Raw genomic sequence first — 19,335 nt, forward strand, 5'->3', positions numbered from 1 at the left:
AAATTGTGCTTCGGATCCAAACATATTCTATGAAGACTACGATCCCTGTACAAAGCAAACAACATTTCACACATTAAGAGCGGAGAGTTTGGACCTCATGGTTTCGGCTTCTGAAGGTCATACACGATAGGCTGAAAATTCCGGTCATGGGACTGCTCCAAGATCCTTTAGATACTCGTGTTGAAGAGCCTCGCGAGCATGGATTCTTTTGCCTGGTTCCCAGCAGAGCATTTTCTGTGCATCAATAGAGAATTAGCATAGAAGAAGTATACATAACAAATGGACCAGACATCCAGTGAACAGGAAAGAGAAAAATCTGAAGTGTATATTTCGGCAGGCATAGGTCTCTGACTTCTGTCAGATGACCGACATTCTCATTTGTGATGATGGCATTTATCAGTGGGCAGTAAAGACAGCAACATCAACATCAACCATTTCTTAGAAGATAAATGCTCGATCTGGTTGACATGAAGGCATAGAGTTGCTAATATTTTTGTAATATAACAAGCTCAAGGTTCTTACCCTACCACTATGATATATCAAAACTGTGGTGTATGTGTATAGCCCAAGGACTCGAGACAACTGCTATGTTAATAGTCGTGTTAGTGTGCAGTAAATATGTGCACTGACAGAGCTAACATTCGGAGGGCATATTGTTTTCTTTAATACTAATTTATAAGTAGTATCCAAGAAAAGTAGAAGTTGCCAAGAAAATGTTGCAATACGAAAAAGCTTAGCAATACCTACCGAGAGAAGATCAATTCCTGCTGGTTCAAGCGTAGGCACCACTGTTGCCAGATCCTGAACAGGATTTATTCCATTAGGTCCTTATAAGTCGTTATGGTCATTGTAGTTTCATGAACAGGAAATATTCCATTAGGTCCTTGTAAGTCATTATGGTCATTTTAGTTTCATGATATTTCATTAATTTGTACACATAAAGGCACAACACGAATAAGTACAGAATGCCTCAGATCATACAAAAAAGCAGATGTGATGCAAGTCTTTAATTTATTTTCTGAGGCATCATGCATTTATTAATTTTGCAATCTCAAACATGAGGGTTCAGAGAAAGTTTCTAGTTTCCATACCCGACGACGCCATATGGTAAAAGAAGATTTGAAGTCAGGGAATGAAGTAACTCCTGGCCAAGTTTCTTCATTAGGAGTTCCTAAAACTCTTCAGAAATGCAAGGTAAAGTAAAATTGAAGGATGATATTGGTACTTTAATAGCAGACAGGAAAGCCATCTTGAGACCTTAGCAACAATAACATGCAAACCTGAATATTGTACGCAATTGATCAATCTCGGACTCTCCAGGGAACAGTGGTTTTTGGTTCACCATTTCTGCAAAAATACAACCTACTGACCACACATCAATAGGGGTAGAGTACTGGTGACACCCAAGGAGAATTTCTGGTGCCCTATACCACAAGGTCACAACCTGAAATTAAAAATATGTAAATTTAACGGCAGCTCCAAATGAATCAATAGAATGATAGGCAGAGTCATTATTTAAGAATGAAGATTATAGATGCAAATTAATCATCTAAAGTTGGCTTACCAATTTAAGCAAAAGAAAAGTATATGCAATCAACCTTTTCTTACAATGAACAAGAATGTCCTGTGATTGAACTCTTATTTTCCAACCTCATGATTTCGAAAGATCTTATCTATACCATAGTTTTAACCATACTTTCACTTGGGCTACCAAAGCATTTTGTATTGTCTAGACTCAAAATCTTAATGAACATAAATTTGCAGCAAAGAAACATTATCACATAGATAAGCTACCTCCTGTGTAAATGTTCGGATAGGAATACCAAATGCCCTTGCTAGCCCAAAGTCTGCAAGCTTTAGGGTATTAGTACGCTTCTCAATCAGTAGGTTCTGAGGTTTCAAATCACGGTGAAGAACTCTATGAGAATGGCAGTATGCAATACCACGTAAAATTTGGCAGAGAAATGACTGCAAAAAGAAAAGCAGCACTTGTCAGCCTTGAAGATTCTATATAGAAACAGCTACAACATAAGTTTCTTTTAGGTACTCGATCAAACACATCTACTCATAAAACAACCAAAATATGAATGATATATCTTAAAGCTGCCCTCTTAGTTATTTGATTAACGGTTATAATTTAGATCACAAATTATTTTCCAAGTTATCGACATTATTCAAGCCTATTTGAGACAAGATAGGCAATGCTCATTTAGCTTATAAGACATGAAGATTAACATGTAGATATTTTTGAAGGTCAGCCGGTGATACATGATGTTACTTGGCAATAATTTCTGAGCCAAGACAATTAGACAGATAATGACATGCTACTTGAGGTGTAGAGGTTTGCAACCTAAGGAGCCTAAGTGCAAAGAAATACAAATGAATAGGGAAGATAACAAAGAATCGTAAGACATTATATCAGCCTTGAATGTACTAAATTAGTCAATGAATAAAACTGAACACATTATCTTGAAGATAAATAATTGAAAGAAATTTCTTGAACATAAAGCAAATCAGACCCATTAAAAAAAGACAGCCCAATGAACTAGGGTCTCATTAATGCAGTATCTGTGGAGGATCAACCTTATGTTTTAAAAAGGAAGGCCCTTTCTATAACTTAAACCCTGGTCACAGTTTGCTAAGGGTGAAATAATGTCAATCTTGAAGCCACAAAACTAGACAATAAGTGAAACTATAAACAGGATCTCTAAAATAAGGTAGATAAATGCTGAACAAAATTCAAAAGTGAGAAATATGTCTTTACAAATACCTATGTGTACAAAAATTATAAGAGATGTTATGCTTGATTAATAAAAGTAAATGGTGCCTCATTCTCACATCTGCATTATGAGCAGAGTGGAATGTAAAAGATATAAGTGATTCAAGGATGATTCATATAAAATAATGAACAATACTTAACCATGTAAAATACATAATGTGCATTAGATGACAGCCCATGGAGATCAATGAATTTTTGTCTAGTGCAAGCCTCAGACATGTGAATTATTCTCAGTTTGCAAATGAATATTAAGGGAGTAAGGACCTCACTTTTATTAAACATGTATCTTTAAAAAATTCTGGATGGGAATCCATGTGCTTCTTCAAGTCCATGTCCATATACTCAAAAACAAGGTATATACTTTTCTCACTGTGCACTACGTCATGCAACCTGCTATCAGAAAGCAGCTAAATTCTCATATGGTCTTGTAATGTCACAGAATAATAACCCAGAAAGAATAGTTTTTTGTTGCATATAAAGGATAATACAAGAATTCATGCCATCACTGATATACATTCAGTCCAGAATGAAAGATGAAATAACACAGGCCTAACACTATGACATGGTCGAGTTCTTTTATGGATCATGAACAATGTGTATATGGTGAGACCAATATTTAATATATTAGTGTCTTATTGGAAGTTCAGCTATTATTTTCACATACTGATTTATATTATTGTTAATTGTTATTGCCAGAAGTAACATGGCCCACCATCAGACATATTGAACTGCTGTGACATGAACACATGATATTGTTCAAAGAGACCGTTTTTAGGGTAGAAACACAATTCTGACGGACCTATAGATGTATCAATATGATGTTCTATATAATTTCAATTGAGAAAGCCTAGGATGGAAGAAACAGAAGGGACAGTTTAAAAATTCACTAAGATATTTCTTGGAGTGTGCATAGGGCCCACACTTAATATACTCACATAGTTCATAAAACTAATATTTGATCATTTTAAATGATGACAAATGTAGACACTAGAAGTAGGATAATCACTCCAGTCAAAGCTTAAATGTCAAAAAATACATCAAGATTCCTAGTATACCTTAAAAATATCTTGCTCCAGAAAGAATTTGGCATTGAATTTTAAACAAGAAATCTTGCCTCATATATTGATCTCCAGGTAAAGAGTGTCTAATATAACAAATCCAGAAGTAAAGATTGTAAAGTTACTTGCTGAAGCAGCTCAAAATAGAGTATGAACAGGTTAGTTTCATACAGATAAGGTTCATCCAACAATTCACTATCATATCTACTGATGCTGCAACGACCAGAGCAGTAACTTCTAATTTCACATCTTCAAATATTATTGCTGTTTTAAAACTATGCAGTCACTTAAAATTAGAGAATTAGAGATTAATATCTGTTTCATGAATTTTAGATGTCCACATTAATAATTTTGTGCACCAGATATAATCTAAAGCATTCTTCAACTTAACATTGTTAAACTAGCACAATTGAAATCACAATCACATCATTAGTTGGGTTTTCTTAACAGCTAAAATGATTGAGATGATAATATATGATCATACAGGACTCCAACTTGAGGTGGAGAAGAAGATTTCCAAGAAACTAATAACTAAGTGAATTGGTGTTATAGAGAACTGTCTGAACATACAATAAAACCATATGATGCACGAAAAGTGTGAAGAGGTGCTCTGATCAAGCTGAGGAATACCCAAATGTGAGAAAAGATTGCAAACTCTATGGGACAGCATGCTTCTTTGTCTTCAACTGCAACTATATAGATTTGCTGACGAATATTTAATTTATTTGTTCTGCAGGCTTGTACGAGGAAAGATGTTTATGTTTTAGCAGCCACAGAATATGATCTCAGAGAAGAGCTTTCAGTGAGTTTCTATTTCATTTGTGTCTGCCACAAGTTTCAAGATCCAAAAGCTTAGACCTTGTGATAAGTTACTACTTTTGTTGCCAGTATTTACAAAAAGAAGACAAATGGTAAATCTTAGTGGACAAGGATTATCAATGGTGAAACAATTTTTTTCCTAATCTTGTTGGTTTATAGTTATAAATATCTTGTAAAGGTGATGAATAAAGAAAAGAGAACATATGAATTACAGGAAAAAAAAATAGGCAAGGCAGGAAAAAAGTTTTCTTTTTTTTAAATAACTATAACATTAAATTTTCTACATGAGTCACTTATCTAATACAAAAGTTTGCAAGATTTCTTCAGTACTCAGCAATCAGAACAAAGAGAAAGGTCCAAGTATGCCTAATGTGGGATGATATATGTATTACAAATCAAAGTTAAGACATAAATTCACCAAAAATCCTTAAAAAAATGCTAACCAATTCCGACTCAACTATAAGTCAAAATCTGTTACTCCCAAATCTTAGCTCTTATCTGAATTAATCTGGTACCAAAGTTTATCGCAAATCTGCTCAAGTCTTCTTGCTATTATGCCTGCCATTGATTGCTTTCATTATATGGTATCTTGTCACTAAGTTTGGGAATACTCATGCCTAATCAAGGTATGGCACTAAGATGCCACCACCACACTATCATAAAGCCATAAGCTTCTGATAACATCATGTTGCACCTGATTCACTAAACCTTCAATTGAATTGGTGACCAAGCACCTTTCATGCGCCTGAGATCAGTGTTGTTCATTCATCGCCCATGCAACCTTGTTTGATTCAGTGTGGCTTAATCTCTAACTTCAATTTACACATCTTCAGAGAAGACACTGGTGCAGCCACTAGAGTCTATCAATAGGGTGCAAAGCTGGCCATTGCAACAGATTTGGTTGTGGAAGATGTGCACCTCTAATTCGCAGTTCATCTTGTGGGTGGTCACCATAGTCATAGGACACCACATTGTTGCTCTTGTTCACTGTCTTCTTCTTCAGCAATGACTAACTCTAGTGCAAGTGCCACTTCTCCTAAGATTTTGCAGCATTGCCTACATAGGATAACATGCGAGTTGGGTATGTCATGACGCATTCATTCATGATCATTGGATCACTGTCACCATCATGAGAGGATTTATGACCTTGACAAAGCTGATCAAGGAGGAGGCTTGGCTGACCATGCCAAGGACCCAAACAAACCTATTCCCTAAGTTGGATGTGCTTTTATTGCTCAGCTAACATTGGTGGAGAGAAGAAAGGGAAGAAAGGGACAGTTACCCAAATCAGCCCCAAGAATGACTTCGACACCTACATAGACATTTGTTATATCTTGTTTACAAATTTGACTGAGTCCAGTCAAGTTGACTTGTCAATTGGGCTGATTTCTACCATGCATGGTCAAGAATCTAGGATACATGCAGCGTGTTCATTGTTGCCATGGAGCCATTGCATATAGTTTTATGTTGGGTTGGGATAAAAGAGAGGTTGCAAATGGGCTACTTATGTCACATGATTTGCACTGCAAGTTCATGATACTCTAATTTTCTTGGGTTTTTCAAATAAATATTTCACTAAATCATATCAAAGATTGTGGACACGAGAAAATTCTAGGAAAATATCAATATCATAAACTTCACATTCTGAATCCTTGGAATTCAGCACAATTAATTTGCAAACTTGGATCACCCAGTAAAATTGTAATGCATTGCCAAAAGTGACAAAGCAATGATATGGCTAAACCACTAAGGAATATTTCCCACTATGCACTGCCAATAACAGAAAGCAGATATTTAACAAGAATTGGCACCAATGAAGAATAAGTATTACAATAATTTATAGCACGAATTTCATGATGAACATGCCACAAACAAGGGTAATTCCAAGAAAGACTTTCATTAAGCAACTCCCATGACCAGTTTTGAATTTTGGCATAATCTCATACAATGACATCAATTGAGTCTTATGATTAAAATATATTGTGAAGCTAAGAATTACATTTTCTCGAGTCTTGTAACAATCATATCTCATTCAATAAGACCAGCAGAAGTTAAGAATTTTCTTGATTTGGTCAGCGTAACCTGGCTAAGGATGATTTGATCTCACTACCTATATTCAGATTAACTAAATTCTTAAATGTGAATTCAATGAATAGACGTGATACTAGATCTACAAAGAGATCAACCAATGATGCATCTGCTGTCTCAATTAGGAGAGCATAACCTGACTATAGTGATTTATCCTCAGTAACTATATTTAGATTAACTAAATTCCTAAATTCAATGAAGAAACATGATACTAAATCTATGAAGAGATCAATCGAAGATGTGTCTGCTACACAGACCGACAGAAGTCAAGATTTTCGCACTTTGGCGAGCATAACCTGACTATGTTGTCATGCTTCATCTCCTTCAAAAGTGAGACCTCTCGGATGGCGGTGCCGGGGACCCCCAAATCTTCCCGCTCAAGCCGAATCTTCTTGAGGGCAATCATCTCATTAGTTAGACGGTCCCGAGCCTTGTACACCACTCCATATGTCCCTTCGCCGATCTTCTCCACCTTTTCATACTGAGATCAATATTGGCACCGCATTACCACCCAAAAACCTTCGCTTACCGAGAATAAGAATGCAGAAAACAGTAAGCCGGTCAGTGCTTGCTCACCTGGTCCATGTCAAGCGCAAATCACGTCGTGGCCTGTGGGTATAAGAACAGTTATCCCATCAAATCAAGCAGCGACGTGAAAAAACTTAAAATCCAACGACAAAAATTAACCCAAGCACGCGAAGCCCTCACTCGATTCGATCATGAAGTCTCAATCAGAACGGCGGAGAGGGCGCAACAGAAACTTAATCCGGCCGATTAAGAACCCTAAGCGAGGAATCGAAACGCATGATTTTCCACGCCAATGCAAACAACCAAGCTAACGACGACAAAGAGACATCGAAAAAGAAACAGCGAGAGAGAATGCGAGAACGAGATCGGACATGGAGGGAGGACGTGGTCAACCGACCTCAAGAGCTAGGGTTTCGCCGTGAGGGGAGCCAGAGCAATGGAGACGCGAGCGTCGCCGAGAGGTAGAGGAAGTCAGCACTGGGAGTGCGCGCGTAAGGGAGAAGAAACCTTTTATGGGGTATCGTCGCGATAAAAAAATGGGGAGCTTCATTGTGACGTGGCGGGAGAAGCAAGTGGGGCCCATGTAATCCACTTAAGCGACGGTAGGATGAGGGTATCTTCTAAGAATATGAATTGGTTTTGGGGCGTCAAGCCGAGTCTCCTGGCAGCCTTTCTTGGACCTACCCAAATGACACCGGCGCCGTACCTAACGAGTGAAACGGTCTGTTGTAGGCCCCAGGGCTAAAAAGTTCGTAGAACAAGGCGCATGGTGATATTTGTGCGTAACACCAATAATCCTTTTTTTACTAGTGAGAGAAATTAGTTATTGGCAACTTCATACTATCGATAATCTTGTAAAAAAACATTAAAATATAATTTTATTACTTTTATACTCTCAATTACTAATCATATCTTTTATTTCCATAGCGTCTTGTTTTAATCGTCCGAATCTTATAGTTATATTAGAAAGTAGAAAGCCCTTTAATTACTAATTATATCCTTATTTTTACGACCGGAATCTTAATTGTCTTACGAAGTCATTTATTCCACTTGTAAAGCTGTATCTTAGGAATATTAAATATTTTTAAAATATGATTGAAGATTATATATATATATATATATATTCATTTATGGAGGGATATTATTAAAAGTTTTTAAAATGAGATAGTAAATAACAAAAAAGTGATTGTGAATAGAAATATCGAAGTTTACTATTCATAACCCCTTTTTATCATTGATAATCTCCTTAATGTTGATAACCCCTAAAAATTAATAAAATAATAATTTATTATCTATGACTTTTTATTTTTTTATTTTCTCCCCCGACAAACACCTTATTTCATCCTCACTGACAACGATGCTCCTTATCAATGTTATCGTCATTGACTTTGCTTGTTGTAGATATTATTTGTTTCTCCTTTGATGTCTCTTTATTTATCAATGCGATGAACTAATGCGTCGTGGTTGATAAGTCAGCACGGCCTGGTCCACGGGGCGATATCGGGAGTCTTTGGTCGGTTAAACTGGATGTCAGAGTCGATTGGGCCCTCCAGTTGGTGTGTTGTCACCGCAATGTTGATTAATGTCTCTTCGTCGAGATGCTGATTGGCGCGTTGAGAGGAAGGATGCCTCTATCGATCGAGATGGTCTTGCCTCGGACGTTGTCATTTTCCTGTACAGAAGGCCCTGTCAAGTGGTAACCAATTGTGGCCCCTTGATAAGTAAGTCAGTGTGGGGTTCTACTTTTTGCTTCTTTTTTTTTTTTTTCTTCTGGTCGGATGCCGGCCACGGGCTTATCGAGACGATCGTCGTACGAGGATCGGTCGTACGCGGGTTTGGCATAACGGTCAATCCTCGAGGGATGAGATCGTACCTTTGTGCGGTCGTCATCCCTTACTTATCGGGATGGGACATATCGAGTGGCCCTCTTGATACGGTTGTTGACTCGGCGTGTGGGAGTGCTTCTCTTGCTGACTTGGTTGCGGCGTGACGTGGCATCGATTATGACATGATTCAGGCCTAAAGTATACCTTATCACCTATCCGGTCTCTTGATGCTCATCTTTAAGTATAGTTAAAAGGTAACATAATTTGCTACCTCCACTTGCTGTCATTATCACTCCGTCCCTAACATCACCTAATGTTGTCTTAGGAGGAAGAGGAAGGAGGAAAGTAGAAGATAAAAAGCAGAAAAAAAAAATGATATTTACGCATATTTACAAAAGAATAATTCAGAAATATTAAAAAAATTAAAATTAAGTTGTAAATAATATAAAGAGATTACTAATGATAATCTTTGGGATCTCCTTTAAGAACTTTTTATATTTCTAAGATATCCCTTTTGTATGTAAATATCATAGACTTATCACTTGGTTTCAATAAACTCTTCACTATTCCATCTAACAAATGTAAAATAATAATAAATAAAAAATTAAATGAAACTATCTGATGATCAAAAGGATAAAGTATGAAATAGATTTTTTAATATTTTTAAGATTTAATACATTGAGTTACGTGCTCGAAAGATTTAATACATTGATTTACGACTGTGGCCCCTCGTAGAGAAGCCAAAGCGAGAAGCTCGAGGTCACACTTGCATTACTCTCTAGGTGATTAGTCCTCTTAAAAGGTCCTGATCACAGTATGACATTTGGAATCGTAAGTCTGCTTGTAGCAGCGTCCGGTCAACACTCAGATGTATTAAGCCATTTGTATGATCTACCAAAGAAGCTACAAAGGACACGAAAAGCCTAACGAAGTTGCTGCATCCGTGACAAAGCAGCTTCAGTGAAACGCCCAGAAGTACTGCCGTCGCACCTCCTGCTCTTCCTCCGGTGTGTAGTCACAAACAATGTCGAAGGTGTCGAGGATCTCTTCGGGCGTTTTGCCTTTCATCTTACCAGCAATGGTTTTGACGGTCAGCTCCAACGGACTGCTTACGTTGAAATAATCCGCTGCCTGAGGGTGCCAGAAGAAGAACAAAGTTAATAGACCAGCAGCAGAAGCAAAGGTCTTTATGGGCACATAATGGAATGCACAATGATGATGGCATTATAGCACTCAAGTAGTGGGAAACAGTGTGAGGTGATTAACGTGATATTAACATGTATTGTGGTATTAAGCTGATGCATGCGTGATCCTTCACGTACCAAATTAAGAAGCTTGTTGATATGAACCATGTCATTGTAACCTGAGTCAGTTGATAAGATTAGCTGAATGTTTCGTTCAATCGATCATCATCAGAAAGACGATGAGAAGTAGAAGCATTAACACAACCAAAAGAATCGATCATCACTAAAGAAAGTTGGTAAAGAACGATGAAGAAGAAGGGTTTATTTTCTTTCTTCTTCTTGTTCTTGTTTCTGCCCTTACCTCGAGGAGGTCGAAGAGGGTGTCGTTGTCCACGTTGATGAACTCGGCGTCCCGCTTCTTGAGCCTTTGGGCGAGGACGGGGTCAGGACCACCGAAGACGCCGTTGTTCGTGGCGTTCGCGTGATTTTCCATGTACTCGAGGAGCATGCGGAGGATGCGGCCGGTGACATTGTAGATGGGGATGACGCCGGTGGTGCAGTCGTCCTCGATGAGGTTTCCGATCGACTGCGAGTACTGCCGGGCCACGCCTTCATCCACCTCGAACAGAATGCCGTCGGAGCTCCGCAGCTTCACTATTTTCCTCCCGTTGTCACCGGAAGCCATGGCCGAGAACGACAAGCGGAAAGAATCGCGAGAGCGCGCTGTGAAACGAACGAGAGAGAGAGAGAGAGAGAGAGGATGGAGTTGGCAGGACGGAGGAGCGGTCGCAGTATTTGTAGCGGCTTTTCGTGATCTACATGATTTCATGAGCTAATTTCCTGTCTTGACGGAGGCACCGAGCGCGGAAAACACTCTTCGCAGTGGCCTATGTCTGTGGGCCTCGGGTTCGTAAATTGTGGGACCCGCGATGGCGACCAATGCAATTAATTCCTTGCCGATAGATATCTTTCTTGATGCCTTCTATCTCTCTGGAATCAAGAAGAAAGGAAGTGTCAGAGAAGATAGAACTAAAAGAATGACAACGAACAAGAACAGTAACTAAAATAATTAGCTACAATTAATCACCATAGTAGGAATGATGCCTCTGATACAATCAATATTACGTGTATAAGAGTTGATGTCATCACCTCATAAAACTAATTAGTATGAATCAATCTACCTAAACAGCGATGTTAGTAAACAAAAGAAACATCTACTCCGTATGTTTATGTTTGTGTCTATTAGATCGAACGGGACGTGTAACACAACTCAATTGTCTCCGAATCAAGCCCTCCTATTCAAGTCAACCTTATCTGACACGTCATTCAGATTATAGTTTACGTGGCAGTTAATTATATCTTAATCTTTATATTTTAAAAAGTTACATTAATATCCTATAATTATAAAATAAAATATTTAGGCATATTTATTTTAATATCATTGACAAAAATATAATTTTAATATTCTAGACGGTGATGATGGACAACAACATCGTTGAAGTCACGGATGACTGTTATGAATGTTTGTAAGTGATGGCAACTCTACATATGCGTTAACGTCAATACAATTACCGAACAACTCTTTCATTGCTCTGCATTTATATCGACGGTTGACGCAGATACTAAGCAATCATTTCACTGCTTGACAACTACGTTGCTATCGATGCAAATGTAGAGCAATGATAGGTAAAGGCCACTTGGCAAATGTAACAACATCAACACAAATATAGAGCGACCCTCACCTCTTGTTGACGATTTATGATAAATAAACCTAGATGTTTATTTTTTATTTTGAATTATTTGTTGACATGAACAAAGTAAGAAAAAACATGTGAAATAATTTTAATATTAGATAGGTTTATCGGGAAATATAGGTAACTATATTTTTCCACCATGACGCACATATCATGTCATTGCTCTTCACCAACTTGAGTAAAATAAAAAAATTTTACTAATAAATCTATATTCAAAATTATTTCATTCGATTTTTTTTCTCTATCAAACCATCAAACTTTTAAATTATGAAACTTCTAAATTCTCATAGGGTCCTTCGGGAATTTGATGAGAATGTAATTTTTTAAAATATAAAAATTAACATACTAAAGATAATTAATTATAAAAAAATAATATATAATTAACCCTCAAATTAATTTAGATCAGAATAAGCTTCGGTTGGACTCTGGTTACAATATATATGTACCACATGTCCTAAATCATATTCCAAAATCTCTTGTGATAGTAACAACGATTTGTGTTACTTGTAACTCCGTACTACTGATAATAATAATAACCTAAAAAATCAACAAATAATAAAAATGATCTATCTCAGACACAGACTTTTTTTGTTAACTTGATGTAGACAACTAATTGAAAAGAACAAGTACATTATTTATCGCAACAAAAGACCTAAAAAAGAAAAAAAAAAAAAAAAGGAAAACTATGGAAGATGCACTGACAAACTGGTTCGAGGTAGAACACACATTGTAGCCTGCACATAAGAATGCCTCGATCTTCCTTGCTTCATGGTGAAAAGAAATCTTAGGGCATGCATGAGCAGTCTTTGTAGAGGATTTCTCTTGATGATATTGTTAATAGAACATTCTGGCCTGAGAAAATGGGGTCCTTGGGGAGCTTTTGCCCAGCATGTCAACTACCGGTCATTTTCAACCAAGTTGATCATTCTCCAATTGGTGCTGGATGAGATTGGTTTCCCACCTGCTCAGATCATGTCAACAAATTAAGCAGAATTTTAAGCAAATGTTATAACTTAAAATGGATGGAATACAAATAGGCAATGATGTCAAAAATGGCTTTTCTTTCCTTAAAAAACATTTGTTATTACTTAAAAATGGATGGGATATAAATAGGCAACGATATGGAAAATGGCTTTTTTCCCTTAAAAATCAGCTGTTATAACTTAAAATGGACGGGATATAAATAGGCAATGATATCAAAAATGACATTTTTTTTCCTTAAAGTTCACCTGGACTGCCAGCTGCCTATCGTCATCTGGAGAACTGCTTGTCCAAGGTAATCTCAACTAACTGGATATTGCCCTGGAGTGAACAAGCTTTGCATGGTGGCATGAAAGAGTAGCCATCGAGAAGTTTTGAACATTTCAATCCCCATTTCACCATCAAAAACTCAATTAAGTGATGACCACTGTACATGAAAATATTCATTGTCAGTTACTACAGTATGTTGTCCTATAAACACACACCTCCATGCAAAATTTAGCAACACAGAAAGATGAGGCCAAAACCTTCGATTGTGGTACGTTGTCATAAACACTGATCCAGGAGAATTTTCCAGAAGAAAAGCCACCGTTGCAAAGAGGTCATCAAAGTCTTCAGAAGACAGTGCCATATATATTTCAAATGTACTAAGCAAAATTTAAAGAAGCCAACTGCTTTTAGTGCGCTCAATCATATTCCTACCAGTTGAATCATAAAGAACATCAGCTCCAAGCACTATCTGAGGATGCAAATTAAACATAGGCTCGTCCCACTCCCCCCATGTGAGGCCCAATATCTTCAGACATAACAAAAAAACATTTCGATAGCAAATTAAAGAACCATTACCACATAAAAGGTGATTATGAGATTAAAATTTACTTCACAGTTGAGTTTGTTGAAATCACATATCCTTTTCATATTGTCCAGGACCTGCAAGCCCCCATCATCACAATCAGAAAAACTGTATACAAAAGAAATAACCAAATAGTGTTGATGCATTGACAATGATAATTAAGTTATATAAACAGGAAAATATGAGTGAACATAAATTCTGTAGCTGAATTATTATCCTCGTCTTCTTGCTAGACACTAAAAGCCAAAAATGTATTTCATAATCTTAGTATCGGATGTTCCTAATAAATCTAAGAAAATCCAAGCAACAAAAATGAAGAAAGTGTAGCAAAATTTAGTTGTGCTTCCTGTTTAGTGACCTGGAGAAAAGAAATTTTATTTTGTCATGTAGCAAAATTTACTAAAAGCAGGATTTTGAAGATAAACAGAATGTAGTTTGGCACTAAAACAACATGGGACAAAAGGACTTGTGGATACAGGAAGGGTACCACTATATAAGCTTCTTGGATTTGGTCTCACGTGCAATGCTAAAAGTCATTTGAAAAATTTTGCCACTCCTATAGTCTCCCTGACATCAAATACAATCAATGTTGCATCATCCTTTTCTCAAATTGGAGAGAACTTCATTTTCACCTTATCATGGAAGGCACAATATAAGATGCTTTACTTGAAGCATGCTTGTAAGAACTGAGGTCTGTCAATTATAATGTTTAATATCATCAGAGACTCGATCGTAGGTGTCCCTGATCTTAAATCTTTACCGTAGCAGGGAACACTTGAAAGCCTCAAACACAGCCCATCAAGCTTATAGCTTGGAACATCTTGGATCAACTGGTTGACCATCAATATATTTAACAACTTGTTGTTCCTCTAACACTATCAGGTCATAAACCACCAATAACATAGTTTTCAGTATGGTCACACAGAGATCAATTAGTGTGGAATTATTAATGAGAATAACTGAAGCATAAAACTAGTTCCATATTCATAAGCTCTCAGTTTACAGTTTCCAGTTACTCCTTTCTAGTTCAAGTGTTCCTTAACGACTCCCATAAATAAAGCTCATCTTTTTTCAGTGGTTAACTTCTGCTCTATAAAGGTATACCCATCTGAAATTTTCTTGATCAAAGGCACCCAGTTAATGAATTCTCTGCCTGCAAGCCTCCCCTGCTACTTAACAAGCTCTTACTTTATAAAGTTCTCCAAATATTGATCACAATGGCCAAATACCATTTACTCTCTCACAGAAGGCTTGACCATGGAATAATATCTAAATTCTTTTTATCATCATCACAACCTTGAGTTTCAGCAAGTGAAAAGTGCATGAATAAGAAAGCCACCTTCTTATTCTTAAGTCTCATTTCTATAAAATCTCAGCGATGATCTAAGAATAGTCTTGGTTCCTTATTGCCATGAAGTGGAAGTACAGCAGCTCAATCTTTCTAGGTTCAGTTTGCAGTATTTTGTTTCCTTTCATAACTGCAGGCTATTTTATTGTCAGATTTGATTTGATCCATCTTGTTTTTGAAATCCATGGTCACCATGAGCACATCAGATATCAATCCTGAATATATACCCATTTGTGAGTTTGGAAGCTAAATTATCTTGAAGATTTCATAAGAGGATTGCTATGGAAAACAATTCTTAAAAGGTTAACATGTGGCTTTTATAGTATTTCACAAATGACATAAATTTAGCATACCTGAGAACCCTTTGAGAAATATTCTAGTTAACTGATTAGTGTTTACACACACTAGACATGTACGTCATCTGCAGCAACTAAACCTAAATAGGCCCCAGTCAAGCAGAAGAATATAGTTAAATATTAATGCTTATATTAGACTACAAAACGGAACTGAACGTTTGTTACAAAAGAGGAGAGTATCTCTAGGTATAATACTAAATTAATGGATAAATTGAAACCTCTAAAAAAGTGAGTGTCTATTTTCTTTTTCTTTAATTTTTTTACTCAAAACCATGTAACTATTATTTCCATGTGAAGTAATCTTACCACCAAATTATTGCAATTAGTAATGTGGCATTTCCAAAACATTTTCTTGATAAAATGATAAAATGGAGCAGAGAGAAAGGAGCTGGGCTGCTACTTATGTGTTTTGCCCATGGAAATATCAATAAAGTAAAATCTAAACCTCTGCTTGGTATGAGTTATCTGTTAAGATGACATTTGCCCCTACTTTGGCTGCTACCAACCCAGGCAATGATGTTCCGGCACCTAACTGCAAAGTATTGAAGAAAAATATCAAAAGGTCAACAAACAAAATGACATGAAACAATCAGTTATGGCGTAAAATACTATCACAAACTTTTCTGGCTATCTCTGATAAAAAATAAGTTCTGGATATAGCTCCAACATCAAAAGACTAACTCAAATACCAGAACAAAAAATTAGCTACTTATTAGATGGAAAGAGAAGATAGGTTGTGTGATTATTTATCAATAATTTATTACCTACAAAGCATGTAGGTTGCAGATCTTATTGTATATTCCTGCCAAAATAGTCAATGCTTATCAGTTCAGCAGCCATTGTTTGTAGTCTCCATTGATGAACAGTGAACACAGATGAGTTTTCTTCAAAAATGAAACATGATATCGATGACCAACAACATTCTCTTAAGGTTTATTTATATTCTACTAACCAAACGACAGACTTAATGTGCAGAACTCAGTTCTTGGGGGTTATAAAAAAAGTATAAGATACATATATTGATGAAAACATATAATATTTTGCAGTCCTCAGGCAAAGAACAAAGAAAGAACAAGTTTGCACCAAAAGATACTAATTGGGGCAAGCAGTAGCACTAAAGCGGCTATGCAAATTGGATACAATGTACAGTTTCTAACATTAATAACCGAAAATAAATTATTCTTTCTGGTCATCATAAATTTTAGGAAAAACATAACTAACTTGTGATTCAAGAATAAAAGAGGAAATAATCTAATTCGGAGATATTTAAACTTCTAGTTACCAACATATTAAAAATTTTGTTAGTTCTTCAAGACAAAAGTATTGGTTACACTCCATATTCTCCTAATCTCAACTTTTAGCTCAAAATGGCATCATCCTTTTAATCCAAATGAGTCAAGGAACTAAAATACTAGCAAGAAGTGTATCTAAAATCTGACAAGTTAACCTTCCAAATAAAATCTTTTTAGAATATAACAGTTGTTCAAAACCTAATAATGCCATGAAGCATTTCACTAAGCCCAACAAGAGGTGCACCAATATGACAACTTCTACTTAGGTACCTCAGCAGCAAACGAGGAAAAAAGGATGCAGGAAGAGTATACTAGTTGGAAGATAAATTAATTTGAGCAAATAATTCTCAAAAACCAAAAGAATAAAAAAACTGTAATGGTAAGAGGACCTCAACAACTGAGACGCCAGAGAACCGCGATCTATGCTGCCATATGTACTCGGCAAGAACTTTGCTGCACGGCCAGACGAACATCCCGTAGTCTTCTCGCATATTCTGCGGGGTTAACCCACAATTACGGTAGAAGTAGAAGCTAATCTTTTCCGGCAATAATTGTATGCTCGTTATTTAAGAGGCAATAGTTGATTGGTCAGTTGCTTACCTCGATAATATCGATGAAGAAAACATGGTCGTCGGCGGAGGAATCACCTCCGAAGTAATGGCGAGAGATAGTGGTCATGGTGCGGGGGGAGCTCGCCCCCGCGCTCGCGCTTGCTGTTGGTGATGGGACCAGCGAACATGAGGCGGAAGCGGCATCGTCGTCCTCATTGTCGTCCTCCTCCTCCGTCGGGTCATCGTCGCTGCGCCCGCTTCCGCCACTCATCGAAGGAGGTCGATCGGACTTGGGTAATGGACTCGGGTGAAGTCATCTCCAGGGTAATGTCGTCAGGTAGGATTTGGGTCGGATCCATACAAGATCCACACCCAAAGTCCGAACCCAACCCAGATGATATGTATCAGGTAAATTCATATCCAACCCGAATCCGGTAAGAGCTTTATTGTGAATTAAAATTCAATATCATTTCCTAATTGTAATTCTAATTTTTTGTCATTTTTTATTTGTTTATCTATACAATTTTCTAACTGAAATAAATCTAAGAAAAGTCATGCTCACCTTTTTTCCCAGCAAGTTCATAAGTTTCATTACATATCAGAACTTTTTAGTCAAAATGTAATGGTTTCTGATCAATTAAAAATTTAAATAATATATCAACAAATTTTTTTTATGGAAGAATAATTATCTTCTTGGATTTTGTTCCTTTTTTATTTTTAAAAATATTTTTTGAATTGACTATAATGCTCTTGATGTACATACCCATAATTTTTAGGTTATTTTACTTTTTTTGTAAAATTTTAAAAATAAGATATTTTTCAAAGCACACATTATCCAATTTTGTATTTTCTTCTTCATGTTCTAATTTATTCTTTTCTTAACATAAAAGTAAGATATAGATATACTCAATAACTTATTGACATTGATCTAAATATTTTAGATACACTGCTATAAAATTTACATCTTATCTTAGTGATCCTATGCTTCTGATCAAATCAAAACATTTGATGCACTGCCTAAATGGATTATTATAACATGTTATAAAATAAGGTAAGTATCTAAACCTTTGTTTGTTTAAGAATGCATCAAGAACAAAGTCACTTGGTTGATGGGACTAATAAGTTCAATGCAATATACTTGTTCAATACATATATAATCTAATGTAGTAGTACTTGGGAGTTTTAGTCAAACCCCTAACTTAATTATTATTTGGATTAAATTTGTGGTAAATAGTTCTGTAGGATCAAACCCTACATTTATGAGTGGTACTTCATTGGTACATACATGCACTCCTATGCATTATCAATCTGCATGTACTATGCATGCATGAAGACATATCTGAAGTTACTGCAAATACTGAAGCTAAAACATCAAAACAACAACAAAATGATGGTTTATGAAGCCATAATCTACTACATATGCTTCAGGACAGTTCACTAGTACAGAAACAATGGCTTCAAATAAAGCACCAACACAAAATACACATCAGAGAGAGAGAGAGAGAGAGAGAGAGAGAGAGAGAGAGAGAGGAAGAGAGGGAGAGGGAGTTTGGAAGCATAGGAAGGGAGCCCTTTGAGTGTCCAAAAGAGAGAAAGAACAGCATCCTACAAGAAGCTTTTCTCCTTAAGCCAAGTCCTCTGTGAAGTGTGCACTCTTCTCCTTCATTAAGAAGAGCAGCTCCTCGCACCTAGTCGACCTCCCACTGCTTGCGGAGACCGAGCTCATCCCCTGCCCCAGAGTAGCCCTCATTGCTGAGCGGCCTCATGTCTCTCATCCGTTGCCAAGTGCCACATGATATAGAGGCCAAGAAATGATGGATGATGAGCTGCTGTCGCTGTTGGGCTATTAGATTTGCCTGATGACAAGCTGCAAAAGGTGTGCTGTATTTACTCAGAGAAAGCTGCTGCTTACGCTGGG

General features: G+C 36.8%; 3 protein-coding genes across 5 annotated transcripts; all 3 read right to left on the reverse strand.

Moving 5' to 3' along the window:
* Positions 1 to 4: 4 nt before the first annotated feature.
* On the reverse strand, positions 5 to 7,758 carry LOC135606591 (cell division control protein 2 homolog). 2 transcript variants are annotated; one of them, XM_065097629.1, is made up of 10 exons: positions 7,670 to 7,758; positions 7,321 to 7,353; positions 7,041 to 7,225; positions 3,049 to 3,169; positions 1,944 to 1,968; positions 1,795 to 1,847; positions 1,281 to 1,444; positions 1,092 to 1,179; positions 748 to 801; positions 5 to 234 (listed from the first exon to the last, which is right to left on the reverse strand). In XM_065097629.1, the coding sequence occupies exons 2-10, from the start codon at positions 7,327 to 7,329 to the stop codon at positions 145 to 147; spliced, it is 789 nt and encodes a 262-aa protein (XP_064953701.1). In that variant the 5' UTR covers positions 7,330 to 7,353; positions 7,670 to 7,758; the 3' UTR covers positions 5 to 144. The 2 variants fall into 2 exon arrangements, with proteins under 2 accessions (XP_064953701.1, XP_064953700.1); XM_065097628.1 differs by having other exon boundaries at positions 1,795 to 1,968.
* A 2,297-nt stretch (positions 7,759 to 10,055) lies between these two features.
* Positions 10,056 to 10,967, reverse strand: LOC103979513 (SKP1-like protein 1A). Its single transcript, XM_065099572.1, has 2 exons — positions 10,644 to 10,967; positions 10,056 to 10,229 (listed from the first exon to the last, which is right to left on the reverse strand). The coding sequence occupies exons 1-2, from the start codon at positions 10,965 to 10,967 to the stop codon at positions 10,056 to 10,058; spliced, it is 498 nt and encodes a 165-aa protein (XP_064955644.1).
* A 1,602-nt stretch (positions 10,968 to 12,569) lies between these two features.
* LOC135580965 (uncharacterized) lies at positions 12,570 to 17,701 on the reverse strand. Of its 2 annotated transcripts, none has more exons than XM_065101036.1 (8): positions 17,467 to 17,701; positions 17,256 to 17,360; positions 16,020 to 16,106; positions 13,897 to 13,947; positions 13,720 to 13,813; positions 13,545 to 13,629; positions 13,266 to 13,444; positions 12,570 to 12,975 (listed from the first exon to the last, which is right to left on the reverse strand). In XM_065101036.1, the coding sequence occupies exons 1-7, from the start codon at positions 17,686 to 17,688 to the stop codon at positions 13,288 to 13,290; spliced, it is 801 nt and encodes a 266-aa protein (XP_064957108.1). In that variant the 5' UTR covers positions 17,689 to 17,701; the 3' UTR covers positions 12,570 to 12,975; positions 13,266 to 13,287. The 2 variants fall into 2 exon arrangements, with proteins under 2 accessions (XP_064957108.1, XP_064957107.1); XM_065101035.1 differs by having other exon boundaries at positions 12,570 to 12,997.
* Positions 17,702 to 19,335: the final 1,634 nt, after the last annotated feature.

This window comes from Musa acuminata, chromosome BXJ2-3 (assembly GCF_036884655.1).
Source record: "Musa acuminata AAA Group cultivar baxijiao chromosome BXJ2-3, Cavendish_Baxijiao_AAA, whole genome shotgun sequence".
In the NCBI taxonomy this organism is placed as follows: domain Eukaryota; kingdom Viridiplantae; phylum Streptophyta; class Magnoliopsida; order Zingiberales; family Musaceae; genus Musa; species Musa acuminata.

Bases quoted from the DNA above. Each gene is read 5' to 3' on its own strand.
- LOC135580965 (XM_065101036.1), bottom strand. From the start codon at position 17,688: ATGAGTGGCGGAAGCGGGCGCAGCGACGATGACCCGACGGAGGAGGAG. The intron at 13,630-13,719 runs GTAGGAATATGA...TGTCTTCTGAAG, and splicing joins TGTTCTTTATGATTCAACTG to ACTTTGATGACCTCTTTGCA. The intron at 13,445-13,544 runs GTTTTGGCCTCA...TTTCATGTACAG, and splicing joins ACAACGTACCACAATCGAAG to TGGTCATCACTTAATTGAGT.
- LOC135606591 (XM_065097628.1), bottom strand. The intron at 1,969-3,048 runs GTGAGGTCCTTA...TTCTTTTTGCAG, and splicing joins AAGATACATGTTTAATAAAA to TCATTTCTCTGCCAAATTTT. The intron at 235-747 runs GTAGGTATTGCT...ATTGATGCACAG, and splicing joins CAGGAATTGATCTTCTCTCG to AAAATGCTCTGCTGGGAACC.
- LOC103979513 (XM_065099572.1), bottom strand. From the start codon at position 10,967: ATGGCTTCCGGTGACAACGGGAGGAAAATAGTGAAGCTGCGGAGCTCC. The intron at 10,230-10,643 runs GTAAGGGCAGAA...TGGCACCCTCAG, and splicing joins CCCTCTTCGACCTCCTCGAG to GCAGCGGATTATTTCAACGT.